This window comes from Balaenoptera borealis, assembly GCF_965194805.1.
Source record: "Balaenoptera borealis genome assembly, chromosome: 11".
Lineage (NCBI taxonomy): Eukaryota > Metazoa > Chordata > Mammalia > Artiodactyla > Balaenopteridae > Balaenoptera > Balaenoptera borealis.
Window position 1 is genome coordinate 56,140,573 of NC_138868.1, and position 16,820 is coordinate 56,157,392.

At 39.3% G+C, this 16,820-nt stretch overlaps 1 protein-coding gene across 9 annotated transcripts in view; it reads right to left on the reverse strand.

The window, feature by feature from the left end:
• Positions 1 to 16,820, reverse strand: part of PAK1 (p21 (RAC1) activated kinase 1) — a 150,608-nt gene that overhangs the window by 63,804 nt on the left and 69,984 nt on the right. For 6 of the 9 annotated variants that reach the window (XM_082343351.1, XM_082343348.1, XM_082343347.1 and 3 more), the window contains one exon: positions 5,180 to 5,390. In XM_082343351.1, the coding sequence (XP_082199477.1) occupies positions 5,180 to 5,369 (190 nt within the window). In that variant the 5' untranslated portion in view covers positions 5,370 to 5,390. Of the gene's footprint in view, positions 1 to 5,179; positions 5,391 to 16,820 lie in introns of those variants that run through there. The other 3 variants (XM_082343349.1, XM_082343350.1, XM_082343343.1) reach the window with 1 other exon arrangement.

Consider the following 16,820-nt stretch of genomic DNA (forward strand, 5'->3'; position numbering starts at 1 on the left):
AGTACTATTTGTTATTACTATTTTTATTACTATTGTTCTTATTATTTTAAGGATTAACTAAGATAAAGAAAATGTACGTGCTGTGTAGAAGCTAAAGAGCTTTACAAACATGAGTTATCATTACTAAAAGAAAGTGTCAGAGTAAGATTTACCAACCCACTCATTAAGACAGTTTAGAAACTGTGGCTAAGGAAAAAGAAGAACAAATCATCTGATTTCATGAAATTAGAGATCACAGACTTGAGGAAATAAAGTGAAAAAAGAAGCCTGCAAACCCATCCATCCTAATATTAACCCTATATTTGGCCAAGTCCATTTGGCTTTCTGGTAACATGGGAAATGGGGCTGACATTGCAAAATCCCAGGTTGCAGTACAGCCATCCAAGTTTCAGCACAAATCATTGACCTTATTTTTTTTTTTTCAAAGATTTATTTTTAAGAAGCCCTTCTCATTGGTTCAGCTGAGCTAATCTAAGCTCAAGGCAGTAAAACACTCCAAACTTGGAGAGATAAACACTGACGTAGTCCAGTTTTAAAATTAACTTTGCTCAACTCTTCCCAAGCTTGGAGAATTCCACTTCGGTTGTGAAAATGCAGCCAGGAAAAGATTCCAAACTAAATGCTACAGGACTTCTTAGAATAAACCAAAGGCTCCAGATCCTAACCACAGGAACCAGTCTTTCCAACATGGAATTCTGCAACTCAGCGCCACCTATCACAGGCCCTTAATTACAGCTTCTTGCAATCATTTACGCATCCCCCCCAGGCACACACTGAAGCCATGCTGGAGGTCAGCATTAGGTAATGCCCATAGACATTCTACCCATTGCCAGCTCAAATCTCAACCACTAACGCAGCCCACAGAGAGCTCTTCTTCCTCATCTCCCAAATCCCTTTAGACCCCAAAACTACCCCTCTGGAAATTCTGGCTCCAAAAGTCTGGGTAGGATCTGGGCAACTGTATTTCAGAAAAGCACCATGAGTGAGTCGGATGTGTAATCTGGGTTGGGAACAACTAACAGAGATAGTATGTTGTGATGTAATAGATACTTTAGGAAGACTTAGCTCCATACTCATCCCTGCCACTTTCCAACTGTAAGACCTTGATCAATTTACTTTTCTCTAAGCCTCAGCCTCCCCAACTGAAAATGAGTTGTTACAGATATCGGATCAAACAAGAAATGAGGTTTCCCTTAAAAACAAAAAAAAAAAAAAAAAAACTTCATATTTGTATAGCGTTTTAGAGTTTAGAAAACGCTTTTACATCCACTACGTCAAATGACAAAAGCCTACTCATGATATGGGATGGATGGGAATTATAATCATTCCCCCACTTTACAGCTAAGGATACAGGGATTAAAATAAATAGGTAAAAGGGCAAAAAATCACAGAGTTAATAAATGTTAGAGGTATGACTCAATCCAGGCTAAGTCCAGTTCTAGCCCATTTCTCTGTATAGCTGGTATAAATTCTCAAATACTTCATGAAGGGCATACCACTTCAAAGACTGCCAACACTGCGGTGCATCCTTCTAGGACTAAGTTAAGCACAAAGCGGCAGGTCAACAAATGCTTATTGGTTGAATGATAAAATCAACAAGCACAAAATCAAGCTGAATAAAGTTTCCAAACAAAAGGAAAAAATTCATTTATTTCATTTTGATGTATGCATTAATTATAGCCATCTAAGGTCTTAGAGCAAAGGGGTGAAACCTATGTGCTCAGGGTATGTATAGGAAATTCAAAACTAGGTGGTGAAAGAGAGGCCACTACATCGTTTCAAAAGAACTTCTTAGAACTCTATGCTTTCTACATCTATGCTTTGAATTTATAGAGCTACAGCTTTGATCTTGAGCTATGAGACTTATTTTCAGACCAGATTTGGCCTAGGGTTACTCAGCGAGGATTTCCAGAAGAACCTCTTCATCTACAGCTTTATTGCTGAACAAAGTACTTCACAATGGCCTAGTTTTGTTTCACATACATATACAACCTGATCCAACCTCATCTTTATATCTCATTTATGTAATTATAGCATTTCAAAACTATAAGAGACTGTATATGTCTACTGGTTTGACTAATTTTTTTAAATTGTTTTTTATTGAATGAAAGATTCTTCAAATTCTAGAGTGCTTTACAATTTTCAAAGGTTTCACACACGATTTCTTTTTTTTTTTAACTTTATTTTATATTGGAGTATAGCCAATTAACACGGTTGTGATAGTTTCAGGTGCACAGCAAAGCAACTCAGCCATACATATACATGTATCCATTCTCACATGATTTCATATAACCCCATAATAACCCTCTTTTTCCCATACCCCTATATTATCTCTTCCCCTTCCCTCTCCACACTGGTAACCACTAGTTTGTTCCCTATATCTGTGTGACTCTAATATTTTAGAGGAAGGCACTGAAGTCCAAAGACAAGTAACTGACCCAAACCAGGCAGCCAATTTATGAGAGAACCAAGACTACAACACCGATATCCCAATTCCCATCTCCCCATTCAATACATAAGGTCATCCCTTCGGTTCCCAATGATGTCTAAACACTTCCATCAGCTGTTTTTTTTTTAACAGAGTTTTATTGAGATATAATTCACATACTATACAATTCACCCATAGAGTCCAAAATTCAGTGACTCAGTACATTCACGGAGCTGGGGAATCATCTCCACAATCAACTTTAGAACATTTTCATTACCCCAAAAAGAAACCCCATACCTCTTAGCCATTGTCCCCTAATCCCATTCACATCCCCCTACAACCCTAGGCAACCACTCTTCACTTTTTGTCTATGAGTTTGCCTGGATAATATGAATTTGCCTGGATAATTCATATAAGCAGAATCATACAGTATGTGGTCCTTTGTGACTGGCTTCTTTCACTAATAATAATGTTTTCAAGGTTCCCCCTTTTGTAGTATGGATCTGGACTTCATTTCTTTTTGTTACCAGCTAATATTTCTTTGTATGGATATACCAAATTTTATTTATCCATTCATCAGTTGATGAACATTTGAGTTGTTCCCACTTTTTAGCTATTATCAATAATGCTGCTATAAACATTCATGTACAAGTTTTTGTGTGGACATATGTTTTCATTTTTGGTAATATAGTAACTCTTTATATTTTTGATATAAGGTCCTTATCAGATATATGATTTGGGAAAATTTATTCCCATTCTGTGGGTTATCTTTTCTCTTTCTTTCTGAAGCACAAAAGTTTTAATTTTGATGATGCCTATTGGTCAGGAATCTCATCATCTTCCTGGTTTGTCAGTAAGAACAATTCCAACTTTTTATTTTTTATTTTTAAAAGTCCTCTTTACTGCATGTAGAAACTTGGGCTGAAAGCCTACTTATTTATAGAGATCAAGAATTATGGTTGATAAAGCACAATATTAAAAATAAGCACACATCTAAACTGAGGGATAAACAAAGTGGCTATATATGTGGGAGAAGATTCTATGGTAGAGTAACATCACCTAGATCATAGCCCCTCACCTAGGAAGTTGGCAGCTACTACATAAATGAATTAGCCAGAAAACAAAAGTTAAGCAACTTATGTGTGCCTCTTCTATCTAGACCCCAAAAGAGCTCACAATGAAGGTGGGGTAGAGGAAAGGGTAAACACAAAGATGCACGCCCAATGTACTCAATAAAAGTCCTCAATAGTTCTCATTTCAGTTTTCCAACAATCATTTCCTATATGTAAGATCACTGCCTATTAGACATCTCTATGTCAAGACGTCTCAAATGCAAAGTGTCTAATATTATCTTTTCACTTCAAACACAATGTGTTTAAGTCATCATCTTTCCTGCTCTCCAACCATCAACCTTCCTCACTTGTTCCTCTTCCTGTGCTTCCTATTTGGTTAATGATACTATTATCTACCATCTCCCCTGATCTGTAGTTATGCAGGTATATTTTTCTGCAACATATTTTCTGCAATTCACCACTGTACTTGGCATATTTGGCCTACTGTTTCAGAATCCCAATTCTGACTTTACCATGTAGCCTACTAGCTATGCCTCCCAGCTTCAACGAAAGAGTAAGAGAAAGGGTACTGGGACTTCCCTGGTGGCACAGTGGTTAAGAATCCGCCTGCCAATGCAGGGGACACAGGTTCAAGCCCTGGTCTGGGAAGATCCCACATGCTGCAGAGCAACTAAACCCGTGTGCCACAGCTACTGAGCCTGCGCTCTAGAGATCACAAACTACAACTACTGAAGCCTGCGTGCCACAACTACTGAAGCCCGTGCACCTAGAGCCCGTGCTCCACAACAAGAGAAGCCACTGCAATGAGAAGGCTGTGCACCACAATGAAGAGTAGGCCCTGCTCAACGCAACTAAAGAAAGCCTGGGTTCAGCAGCGAAGACCCAATGTAGCCAAAAATAAATTAATTAATTAATTAATTAATTTTTTTAAAAAAAGAATCTGGACACAAGGGACTTCCCTGCTGGTGCAGTGGTTAAGAATCCGCCTGCCAATGCAGGGAACACAGGTTCGATGCCTGGTCCGGGAAGATCCCACAGGCCGCGGGGCAACTAAGCCCGCAAGCAACAACTACTGAGCCCGCGTGCCACCACTACTGAAGCCTGCGCACCTACAGCCAGGGCTCTGCCACAAGAGAAGCCACTGCAATGAGAGGCCTGCGAAGCGCAACAAAGAGTAGCCCCCGCTCGACACAACTAGAGAAAGCCCGTGCGCAGCAACGAAGACCCAATGCAGCCAAAAATAAATAAATAAAATTTTTCAAAAAAACAAAAAAAGAATCTGGAAAGAAGACATTCCAAATGAAACTAGTTTGGGGGAAAAACCATATCCAAATGAAGACATTTCAATATTTCTTATATTTTGTGAGGTCATAAACAGTTTAAGAACTTAAAAAGTAAGTAAATATATGGCTTCAGATTGCCCAAAATCTGGCAAGAGCCTAATTATTTTCCTAGAATTTTGGTCAGATATAGTTAATAGAGTGTAATAATGGGTCTATTTTCCATTTGACTTCACAGTCATTTCAGGAAAAGAAGATAAGGAATAAGGAAAATATTTAATGAGAGAAAAAGGGATTAAAGGAAAATTAAATCCAGGAAGGGACAAATATTTTATTCAGGTTACAAAAAAAATTTGTTTTAAGTATACAAATGATGAGAAAGAAATGAAATACTGTACTTTTATCACCAGGTAAGATGGCTCGGTAAAATCGGTCCTTCTTTTTCTTCTCCTCTGGGTTTGGAGGCAGAGGTTTGGAACCGTGGTTTAGGGTTCCAGCATCTTTGCTGCCAGCTCCAATCATAGTGCTGGTATTTCTCATCGGAGGGGCTGGGGGTTTGTCTTGAATGTCTAGGCCGTTATTCGACATTGTCACCACCACCAGCAGCTACTGGAATCAGAAAGAAGAACATAACTCTTTTATTATTTTTTGAGCAAAAGGAAATATGTGTTGAAAATTTTAAAGGAATCCAAATTTTACAACCCTTCCTCCAGGACCCACCTCAAGCCCTTCCACTGCATACTGTGACTACTGCTATCTTATTCAGCCCACCATACTCAAAGATGTAATACCTACTCTGTGCCAAGCACTGCTGAAAATTCACAAGGTTCTTGCTTTTCTCTTCATTCTCCTACCTAAGGCATTGGAGAGCACAAAAAACCACCATGATGTGATTTAAAAGGCAGAAATTTGGCCCAGCTAAACTGAGTATGAATCCCTGTGCTACTTAACAAGCTTTAGAGAAATTCCTTAACCACTTGGGTTCCATTTAGTCGTTCACATGAAGATTAAATAAAACTGCCAACAGCATTCCACACAGTGAGTTCTCTGCCAAGCTCTAATTTTGTTACCTTAGGAAAATCATTCCTTCTCTGGTAGGAATTGTATCACTATACCAATGGTCAGTAAAGCTGCTGGTTTTGTAAACAGTTTTACTGGAACACAGCCACATCCGTTCACTTACATATTGTCTATGGCTTCTTTCACGTTCCAATGGCAATGCTAAGTAGTTGCAACAGGCCTAAAATATTTAGGTTGTTCACAAACCTACAATATTTACTATCTGGTCCTTTACAAGAAAAGTTTGCTGACCCCTGGCCTTTATCATCTCTCCAGTATCTCCTTCCTCTAAAATTTGACCTTGTTCTAAATATATGATGATCAATGCATTAACCATCTTGTCCTATATGATGCTGAATTTACAGGCAATTTCCAGTGTTTCTGGGAAACAGAAGGAATAAAATCTAAAAGAAAAGGAAAAAAAATCCCTATCACATGGAACCAGTAGTTTTAGTGAAGATAAATGTTATTACCTTAAATAAGTGTGCTTGACAATAGATAAATAGGAATATATCCAGAGTTAATAAAGTTTCTCATTATTCTTCATGCTACCCTGGAAACTATATCTTTAACCATGACTATTTAGAATGTAAGCTCCTTAGAGTCAAACACAACAGTGCTTTTTAGACTGAAGTTTCTAATCATTAAAAAAAAACAACAGTGTAATAATCACCAAAACTTTTCAGAAATATAGATGTCCTTGTATGATCCTCATAAATTCTGATTTAGTATGGCTGGGTTAAGCCCAAAATTTATAATTTTAAAACTTAGTGATCCCAGTGCCTGCCAGAATTGAATACCACTGCTTTAGAAGTTAATTACTTAAATGCTATGGACATAATCTATAGGAGTCTTAACATTTTCTAATAAATGCAGAGTTAAATGATCCCTTGCATCCATTTTTTCCCTCAATCCTTTCTCCACATGCCATCAGTGATCTTAAAACACTCATACCTCTACTTAAAACCCTTCAGTGACATCCCAGAATAAAAGCTAAAGTTCCTTAGCTTGCTTTTGAAGGCCCTCCCATTGTTTAACCCATTCCACCATCAGCTTCATTTCCCACCACTACCACTCCCTCTAATTCCCCTTATACTCTAGCCACACCCAACTTCTCCAACTTCTTCAAGTATACTGTAGTTTTCACACTTTCATTCCTTTACACATGCTGTTCCCTCTGCTTAGAATGCCAATTTCCCTATCCTCAAATTCACTCATCCTTCAACTGCTATTTCTTCTATGAAGCCCTTTTGAAATGTTCTCACCTTTAAGAAGTTAAGGTCTCCTCCTCCACACTCCAAAGGCAATGGGTATATTTCCAGGTTATCACATTTATTTTTACTATGTTATAATTATCTTCACCAGGAAGAATGTAACCCAAAGATCAGGCACGATTTTGTCACCTTTGTAATCCAAAAGAGCCTAGTATAGTATCTAACTCAACAGTGGATTCAATAAATATTTCTATTAATCAAAAGTTTGACAGAGTTATATACCTTGCCTTTAAGGAATTCAGTACAGACGAAATTTTAAGGTCCTTTGCAATCTGATATTGAACTGCCTCACAAACTAAGCCACTGTACCTGGACACAGCTTGCATTCAAACCACACTTCAGAAATCTCTGTTCTCCTGAATTTGCCAAGTAGTCTCTTACCCTCCTCTTGCCCTACCCCCCCCCACCCCCAATGCTTCTTGTCAGTAATTTCTCCCTCCTCTGACTGATGAAAATCTTACTCATCTTTTAAGATCAAATTTAAACTTCATCTGTTTATATAATTCATCCTGACCTACCTCTGACAAACCAACTGCTCCTTACTTCTCTTTTTGAACAAAAGAAATCTAGTAAGCAAGGATAATCTTGTTAATCTAGAGTAACTCTCTGGGTGGTGTGTTTTTTACCCATTTCTTCCAGTTTCATTTTGCAGATTTGTCTTTGCTTTCCCTCCCAGCCCCAACTCAAGTCCCTCAGCTCCCCCAAAGAGAATTTCTACTGGCCCAGCTCTCAAGAGTACCTTCCCACTCCAGACGGCCAGTTCCAAAATTATACCCCCTGCAGCCACCTGATACCCTAAGCAGGCCCTTCCTTGCCTCTTAGGTCCTTCAGCCAAAAGCTTCATTGAATATTACTCCTTTTCAGGATGACAGCCCAGGATTGCACCAAGAAAGGCTTCATCAACCTTTCTGATAAGGCTTTTCTTCATTTCTCAGTTCTTCCACTGTGTTTGAAGAACTCTAGGTGGTAGATTGCCACTTTCAAAAAAAATTCTAAATTATTAAAACCTAAAATCTGTTGTTGGAATACAATGTTTGAATACTCTGTACCACATTCCAGCCCAGGTCATCTAGCCTGTGCTTGAAAACCTCCAGTGATAGGAAATCCACAGTGTCACAAGTCAGCCTACTCTATCTTTGGTGACCTCATTTAGAGAGTTCTCACTTATATTGTTTTATCTTCTCCCAATGAATTGCAATTATTTGTTTACACATTTGCCTCTCCCTGCACTTCCCTTCCCTGCCAGACTTAAGACTATGAACTCCTCAACAACAAAGTTCAGTCATCGCAATCCCCAACACCAGGCCTGGCACGGAACAGGTAATCAGTAAAGATTTGTTGAACAAATGAACAAGCAAATGAATAAATAAAAGAACAACAAATGAACAAACAAACACTACTTCCCTCTATTATTTCTAAATCCTATATGAGGATTATATGAGGGCTACTCAGCGAAAGTCTATTGCCTCTTCCCAGACAGAACTTTATGTACCTGAAATCATCTCTCAAGACTCCCCCCACCGCCCAAAATCTATTTTCTCAATGCTAAACATTGCCAGTATTTTCAACTATACTCACAGAACACAAGTTTGTGCCTTCTTGAACCTTTCCTTTGAACTTACTTGGACTTAATATTTCTACACTACTTTCCAGTTTCTCTGCAGCCCTCCATCCAGTCCTTTCCTATGGCTTCTCCACAAGTCTTTACTCTCTTTACACTTTATAGATCCACTCAGAGGTCATTTTGTCCATCTATACCTAGCACAATAATTAGCACATTTTAAAACCTACACTATTCTAAACTTTGTTTATAGGAAAACAAGTCCAAAATTTCAATCCTGATAGGAAAAAGAAGAAATTCTTTTTTTTTTTTTTTTAATTTTTACTGGAGTATAGTTGATTTACAATGTTGTGTTAGTTTCAGGTATATAGCAAAGTGAATCAGTTATACATATACATATATCCACTCTTTTTTTTTAGATTCTTTTCCCATATAGGCCATTACAGAGTATTGAGTAGAGTTCCCCGTGCTATACAGCAGGTTCTTATTAGTTATCTATTTTACATATGGTAGTGTGTATGTGTCAGTCCCAATCTCCCAGTTTATCTGTCCCCACCCTTATCCCCTGGTAACCATAAGTTTGTTGTCTACATCTGTGACTCTACTTCTGTTTTGTAAATAAGGTTCACTTGTACCCTTCTTTTTTAGATTCCACATATAAGCGATATAATATTTGTCTTTCTGTGTCTGACTTACTTCACTCAGTATGACAATCTCTAGGTCCATCCATGTTGCTGCAGGTGGCATTATTTTGTTCTTTTTTATGGCTGAGTAATATTCCATTGTATGTATGTACCACATCTTCTTTATCCATTCCTCTGTTGATGGACATTTAGGTTGAGTCCATGTCCAGGTTATTGTAAATAGTGCTGCAACGAACATTGGGCTGCATGTATCTTTTTTTGAATTACAGTGTTCTCCGGATGCCCAGGAGTAGGATTCCTGGGTCATATGGTAGTTCTATTTTTAGTTTTTTTAAGGAACCTCCATACTGTTCTCCATAGTGGCTGTACCAATTTACATTCCCACCAACAGTGTAGGAAGGTTCCCTTTTCTCCACACCCTCTCCGGCATTTATTGTTTGTAGATTTTTTGATGATGGCCATTCTGACCCGTGTGATGTTACCTCATTGTAGTTTTGATTTGCAAGAAATACACTCAGCTCTTGAATAACATGACCAAATATATAGTAAATCTTCTAGCAATCTCTGCAGGTCAAAGATTTGGAAGGATGAGAAACCAACGCCTTCTGACAAGCTGCAGAATAAAGCTAAGCCCGAGGCCAACATTTAGAATGATAGTTCAGATGGCACCCCTTTATCTATCCTAGATGACAAACTGATATAACGTACAGAGAGAAAGACAGATTGACCATGTGTTACCAATGCCCCAGAGGCTCAGGGAGCCTAATAATTTATAAGCAACTAATTATACTGAAGTACTAATTATTAATCAACTGAATGACTCTATAATAAATGTAGGATCACTGTGAGGTTTCAAAAGGGCCATTGGCAGGGCGATATAGTAAAAAGATGAATGGAGTTAAAATCAGACAAGTTTAAGTCCTGGCTCTGTTATTTACTAGCTATAGTCCTAATAGAACTCTCTTCACCTATGAGCTGCAAACTGTTGTTTCCTCCTGAGCAGTCAGTCTCTAGACAGACACTGGTCAAGAGGCAACCAAGGAGGGGAAGTGATTTATGTTTCTTTTTCTATAAAAAGCATAAAGATACAGTGCTAGAGGAGAAAAAAGGGAAAGAAAACACTTTTCAAGTAGCCACTATGTACAAGGTACTTTACATACTGAACAAAACCGGTCAGGGATTCAGGGGAGTATGTTCACCAACAACTACTTCTTTCTGCTTTACCACATCTGGATTCCACAGCCACGAGTATAAATCACAGCCAAGATAATCAAAGATTTTAAGATACACATAACATCAAAGCCAGAAGCAACCTCAGGGGTCATCTAATCTGACCCCCTCACGTAACAGGAATACGGAGGTCCAAAAAGCAGAAAGAAATTGCCAAAGATCACACAGAAATTTAAAGGTGGGGATTGGAACTCAAGTCTTCCGATTCTCTGCCAAAGGATTTTCCAACTATACTTGAGGTAATCCTCACCCGGCTGTACCTATTCTGACCTAAACTATGCTACTTCTGATTTACATTTAGATCCATCAAATCTAGCCAATGGCAAATATAGAAATATATAAACATGTTTGGGCTGGACTTAAGATTGATATTTACTAAATGTCTGCCACGAGCTAAGCAACAGAGAAGATAAATAATTTCTTGGTCCTCAAATCAGCCATGTGAAAGTTATGTACACCTTTTACTGACGTTGCAGGTCCTTCATTCAAGTACAATTCAAATAAGTAATTTTTAATGAGTACTTACTTGTAAGGTGCTATGCCAGAAACCAGGGATATAGAGATAAATAAATGAATATGTTCCCAACTCTAGAGGTTCTCATGGTCTAGTAAGCAAGATAGACAGGACCTAGAAAACCACAATGTCAGGCCAATTGTGAACAGTGCTGTAGAACAGTACAAGCAGTAAAATGTCAGAAGAAACAGAAAGGAAAGACTATATTAAACTGAGGTCATCAGTGAGGCTTCACAGAAGTGGTGCTAAGAGTAGGGGCTTAGGAGAATTCCCTGGTGATCCAGTGGTTAGGACTCCACACTTCCACTGCAGGGGGCATGGGTTCCATCCCTGGCGGGAAACTAAGATCCCACATGCTGCGCAGTGCAGTCAAAAAAAAAAAAAAGAGTAGGGGCTTAAAGAATAAATAGGTCAGACTAGTGGTCTTTGACTCTGGACTATTAGAATTCCCTAGAAGCTTTTTAAAACACCAGATGAAGTACTTAAGAGAGGAAGTATACTAATATCTGCAATTTACTTTGAAATGCATTTTTAAAAAGTAAGATGCATTAATGGATGAACATAGGGATGTGATATAATATACATGTCAATATATAATATATAATGGATGTGATAAAGCAAGTTAACATGAAAATGTTAATGGTAGAAGAATCTACATGGCGATTACACAGGTATTCACTATAAAATTCTTTCAACTTTGCTGTATGTTTCAGATTTTCCTAATTAAAAAGCGGGGGCGACGGGGGGTGGGGGGGAAATACCACTGCTTTAACTCTGATTTTAATTGGTCTGGGATAGGCCCAGGCATTGGTATATTACCTTGACCAAGGAAAACAGACAATAAAATGAATGATTTTGACAGAGAACGATGACGGCAAATATATCCCAGACCATAGGAATAACATGTGTGGAGAGTACAGTGTGGTAGAACGCAACATGAAGGTGAAAAAGTAGGACACAGCAATCACAGAGGACCTTTCATTTTCTGCAACACATACAGCGCTAGTCAGAAAAATGGTCCTTTCTAAGCAGTTCTAGATCTGTACAATGAATGTCCCACGTTAAAAATAAAAGATGACGCTGTTGATTAAAAAAGGCTGAGGGATGACAATGAGAAAAGAAGTGTTGCCTGGAGGAGGGGACCAGCTGCTATCCATCTGCACTGACGACTCTGTGGTGCCCTGAGCTCACACAATGGGACTTGGAGTTTAGGAGAGTTCTCTAAATTGCCTAACAAAGTTGCTAAAATTCTTTTAAAAGTAACCCCATTGAACCTCCTGGACTAACCGTCTTTACAAATAGGGTTTCAGCCATCACCTGAGGCTGATATTTTAATAACCACTAACATTAATGGAGTTTACAAGAAAACTTGGAAATCTATTTGGTTGGCATTATTTTTCTCATTCATTCATGTAAATATTTATTCATCACCTACTGTTTGCCAGACTGTGTTAGGTGCTGGGGATAAAAGAGTGAACAAATTAGAAGAAGCAAAATCTCAGAGATGCTGCCAGCCACCCAGGGTCACACAGCTAGTGGAGAGCATGCGGCAGGAACCTGAAATGAAGTCTGTGTGACTGCAGAATCACCTCTCTTTCCACTACACCATACCTCACTGTTCACTCTAGAGGCAAAGGAATTGGACTAGATGACCTTTAATATTACCTCAGGCCATTATTTAAATGAAATGGGGAAGGAAAAAAGAAATAAAACCTATCTCATGTATTAATCACATTTCTCAGTTCCAACAACTCAGAGCTGCTAAGACTGGCATGATCAACACTCCACCCAAGACTGGGGAGTACTGCATGCCCTTGACACCTGGTTATGAGAATCTGATCTTTAATTAAATTGTGCCAGGAGGTTTTCTTTGGCAGAAGCCTGGAATGCTACAGTCTTGAATTTGCTGAGGGATGTCCTTCTGACAAGTCAAAGACATTCCCGCTATGCAGCCTCCAGCCACTCGCACTGGTTTAGCAACAAGAAAGCAACTGCTGAGGTAGCAGGGAGGAAAACTGGAAGCTCTTTCTGAGCTGTTAGGAAAGCTACTTTAATTTTTGACCCTCAGTTTCCTCTTTTTTAAAATACAAATAGGATTGTCTATTTTACAGAGCTATCATGAGAATTGAAAAGCATATATAAAAGCCCCTAGCATGCTGCCTGACACAAAATAGATGTTCAAAAAACACCTGTTCTCATCCCCCACTCATCTATCCAGTTTCATCTCTTCTATCTCTAAACTTGTCATTCCAACCCAATCTGCTTTCAGGCTACTGCCTTTGCCCACACTGTTCTCTCTGCCTAAAATGTCCCAACTTGTCTGCCAAGAAAACTCCTACTCATTCTTCAAGACCCGGCTTGATTCACTTCCTCTACAAAACCTTCACACAGCCCTCCTATTTCTACCTTGCCCCAAATTTAATAGCATTTTATACATAATTCTATGCAGCAGGTTCCATATTTCATGATATCAACCTCACCAGACCATGAACAAGTCAAAGGACAAAACTAAGTCTGATTAATGTCTACGTCCCTGAGTCCCACCCAGCACAGACCTGGCACAACTAGGTAATTAGTAACGGTTCACTGACTAAAAGGCAGCCTGGTTTAGAGAAGAAAAACACAGGAGTTGGAAGGATCTTGAAAATCAGCTAGTTCCAAATCTTTCATAGTTCTAACATGAAACCCATAGGGGTATGCAACTTAGCTAAGATCACTACAATTGGAGAAGTATGAGAGGCAGCAAAGTGAAATGGAAAAGGCAGAGAGATTTGGAGTCAGAGACTTAAATTAACTTATGCTGACCCTATACCTTCACCCTCTCCTCCCCCTACCAATAATACTACACATCTTCCTCACCCCTATCACCCCTGCAGATAGTCACTAGAGTGACTCACAGAAACCAGCACCAAATGTCTTATAATCCTCCTCCTACCATCTTGGGAAATTCCTGACCTGTATTCCCCGTTGAGCTATTCCCAATAGTTAAGGGAAAAATTCAAATTTAAGCTTCAAACCTCCAGCCCTCCCCACGGATGGCCTGAACTGAGAAAATAATCACTAAAACCTGAGGCTCATACAATCTAAGAGCTGAAGGAACCAATAAGGTGATCTAGTTTAACCTCCCAAGAAACACTGGAATCTATTCTGCTGTCTCCTAGATGGATGATCTTCCAGTCAATCTGCCTGACCATATCCTATGATTTCCCACACTGCCACATGCTGCCTCAAAGGAACATATTCTCTTGGAAGTATTAGGAACAACAGAATGAAAATAGACTGCCCTCTCTCCTTTAAAAGAGAATCACGACTAATTTAATCAAGCTTCCAGTGTCCATTTACTTCAGACAGACTTGACCACCCAAACTCTCATACCCAACCTTTTCTGTATGTCCTCTAATCTGACCAAATTCCTCAACCCTTTCCTGACTCTGGATCCCTCCCACTATTTCCTCTGGAACTTCCCATTTGTCATCGGCTCATTCCCCTTGCCTCTTTGCCTTAAAAGAAATGTGGTTATCTCCTGAGAAAGAGACTTCTCTAGCAGCCCTCTCAACTGAAGGCTGTTTTCTCTCTTACACCCAACCTATCAGTGTGGTCCTTAATTTTCAGTGCCATTTCCAAACCACTCCTTTTTCTTCCTCTTGTAAAACCTCTATTCCTTTGAGTAGCCTCCACTGGCTGCTATCACACTCCCTTGCTGCCTAATACCTACTTCCTGGACACTCCACTCAAAGGTCCCTAGATCAGTGTTCTTCTGTACCCTTCCAGTTATCATTCTAGGTGATTCAACAGCCACAATGATGCCCTTCCAACACTCTGGCTATTTCATTTGCTGACCTATAGTCCAAGTTAACCAATACTCCCATGATCACACCCTGGACCTTATCCTCAAAATGTTCATTGACTCCAATATCTAGAGAGAATCATATATACTCCAAACACAACCTCCTATCCATGTAGCTCACTTGTTCAAGAACTTCCACTACAATTCCCAGACTTTATTTTGAGCTCCAATCCACTATCGGTTAGTCCCCACTACCGTCACTTCCTTTTTTCCCTAAACATAGTCCAACAAAATCACTTAAACATCAAAAACCATCAACCCTCTAAAATTCAACAACAAAAAAACCAAACAACCCAATTCAAATATGGGCTAAGGATTTGGATAGACATTTCTCCAAAGAAGATACATGAATGGCCAATAAGCACATAAAAAGATGCTCAACATCACTAATATTTAGGGAAATGCAAGCCAAAACTACGAGACACCACCTTATACCCTTAGGATGGTTACTACCAAAACAAACCAGAAAACAACAAGTGTTGGTGAGGATGTGGAGAAACTGGAACCCTTATGAATTACTGGTAGAAATATAAGATGGTACAGCCACTATGGAAAACAGTAGAGCGAACAGTTCCTCAAAAAATTAAAAATATTACAGAATTACCATATGATCCAGCAGTTCTACTTCTGGGGTATATGCCCCAAAATATTGAAAGCAGGGTCTGTAAGAGCTATCTGTATACCCATGCTCATAACAGTATGAACAATAGTTAAACTATTGGCTCATTGGCTAAGGGAGGGGGTGAATGAGAGGCCCAGTTGATGCTCATTTGAGGCAAGGTAAATCTGATAAAAAACAAAAACAAGAACAATCAACCCCCTTGCCTTCTCTCCCTTTCCAAAATTCAATTGGCAAAATCCCAGCTTTGGGATGGTTGAGCTCAACTCTCTCCAAACTGTCTCTATACTGAAAGAGCTGAGTATCCTACAGAACATTACCTGGTTGACCGCTTTAGCTTGAAAATTATGAGGCTCTCCCTATTTATGATTACCTTGCCTCAAATGAGCATCAACTGGGCTTCTCATTCACCCCTTCCCTTAGCCAATGAGCCAACTTTCAATGAGAAAACAGAAATCTTTGCAGAAGAACTCTATCTTCCCACTCCTAAATCTGTATGCTTCCCTGCACTGTACCACCCAGTTACAATGAAGGAGGTGACCCTTCTCCCATCAAAAGCCATCCTCTCATTCTCTCTTCTCGCTTTACTCCTTTGCTTGTACTCCCTCCTCTCACCTGGAATGATCTCCTCCTTCAGCAGCTACATTAATCAATCAATCAATCAATCTCTCTCTCTCTCTCACACACTCACTCACACACACACACACACACACACACACACACATATTCAGTCATTCCACAAACACTTATTTAGCATCTACAGTGTACCAATACTAATCTAGCTGAAAAGGACAAAGTCCCTGTGTTCATGGACTTTATGGATTAGTAAGAGGAGCAAAGAAATAAGCAAATAAATATACAATGTCAAGTCCATAATAAAAATTAAAGAGTAGTTCATGTGAATATGAAGGGACAGGGATGGGGATGGTACATAAGATAGTGATCAGGAAAAATTTGCTATGGAGGGGAAAGGATTAGAAAGGCGAAGCATGAGAGGAAAGGGATTAGAAAGGGGAGCAGTAAGAAGGGAGAAAGTGGGGATGGGAGAAAAGGTGGGTAGGGGGCAGGACAGGAAAAATGATCAGGAGTAGGAAGTAGAAAGAAAAGTGGGGAGAAGATGATAAGGAGGTAGAGTCACAGAAGAACTGGGGGGAGGAAGGCAGTCCAAAATAATCAAGGTAGGTTAGTATCAGGCCTGACATGTGTTTCTTGGTTTCACATGATCAAAAAGGAAAGAATTATAGTGATTAAGACATTACACAGCCTCAAGGTCTGTCATTAGCTTGACAGA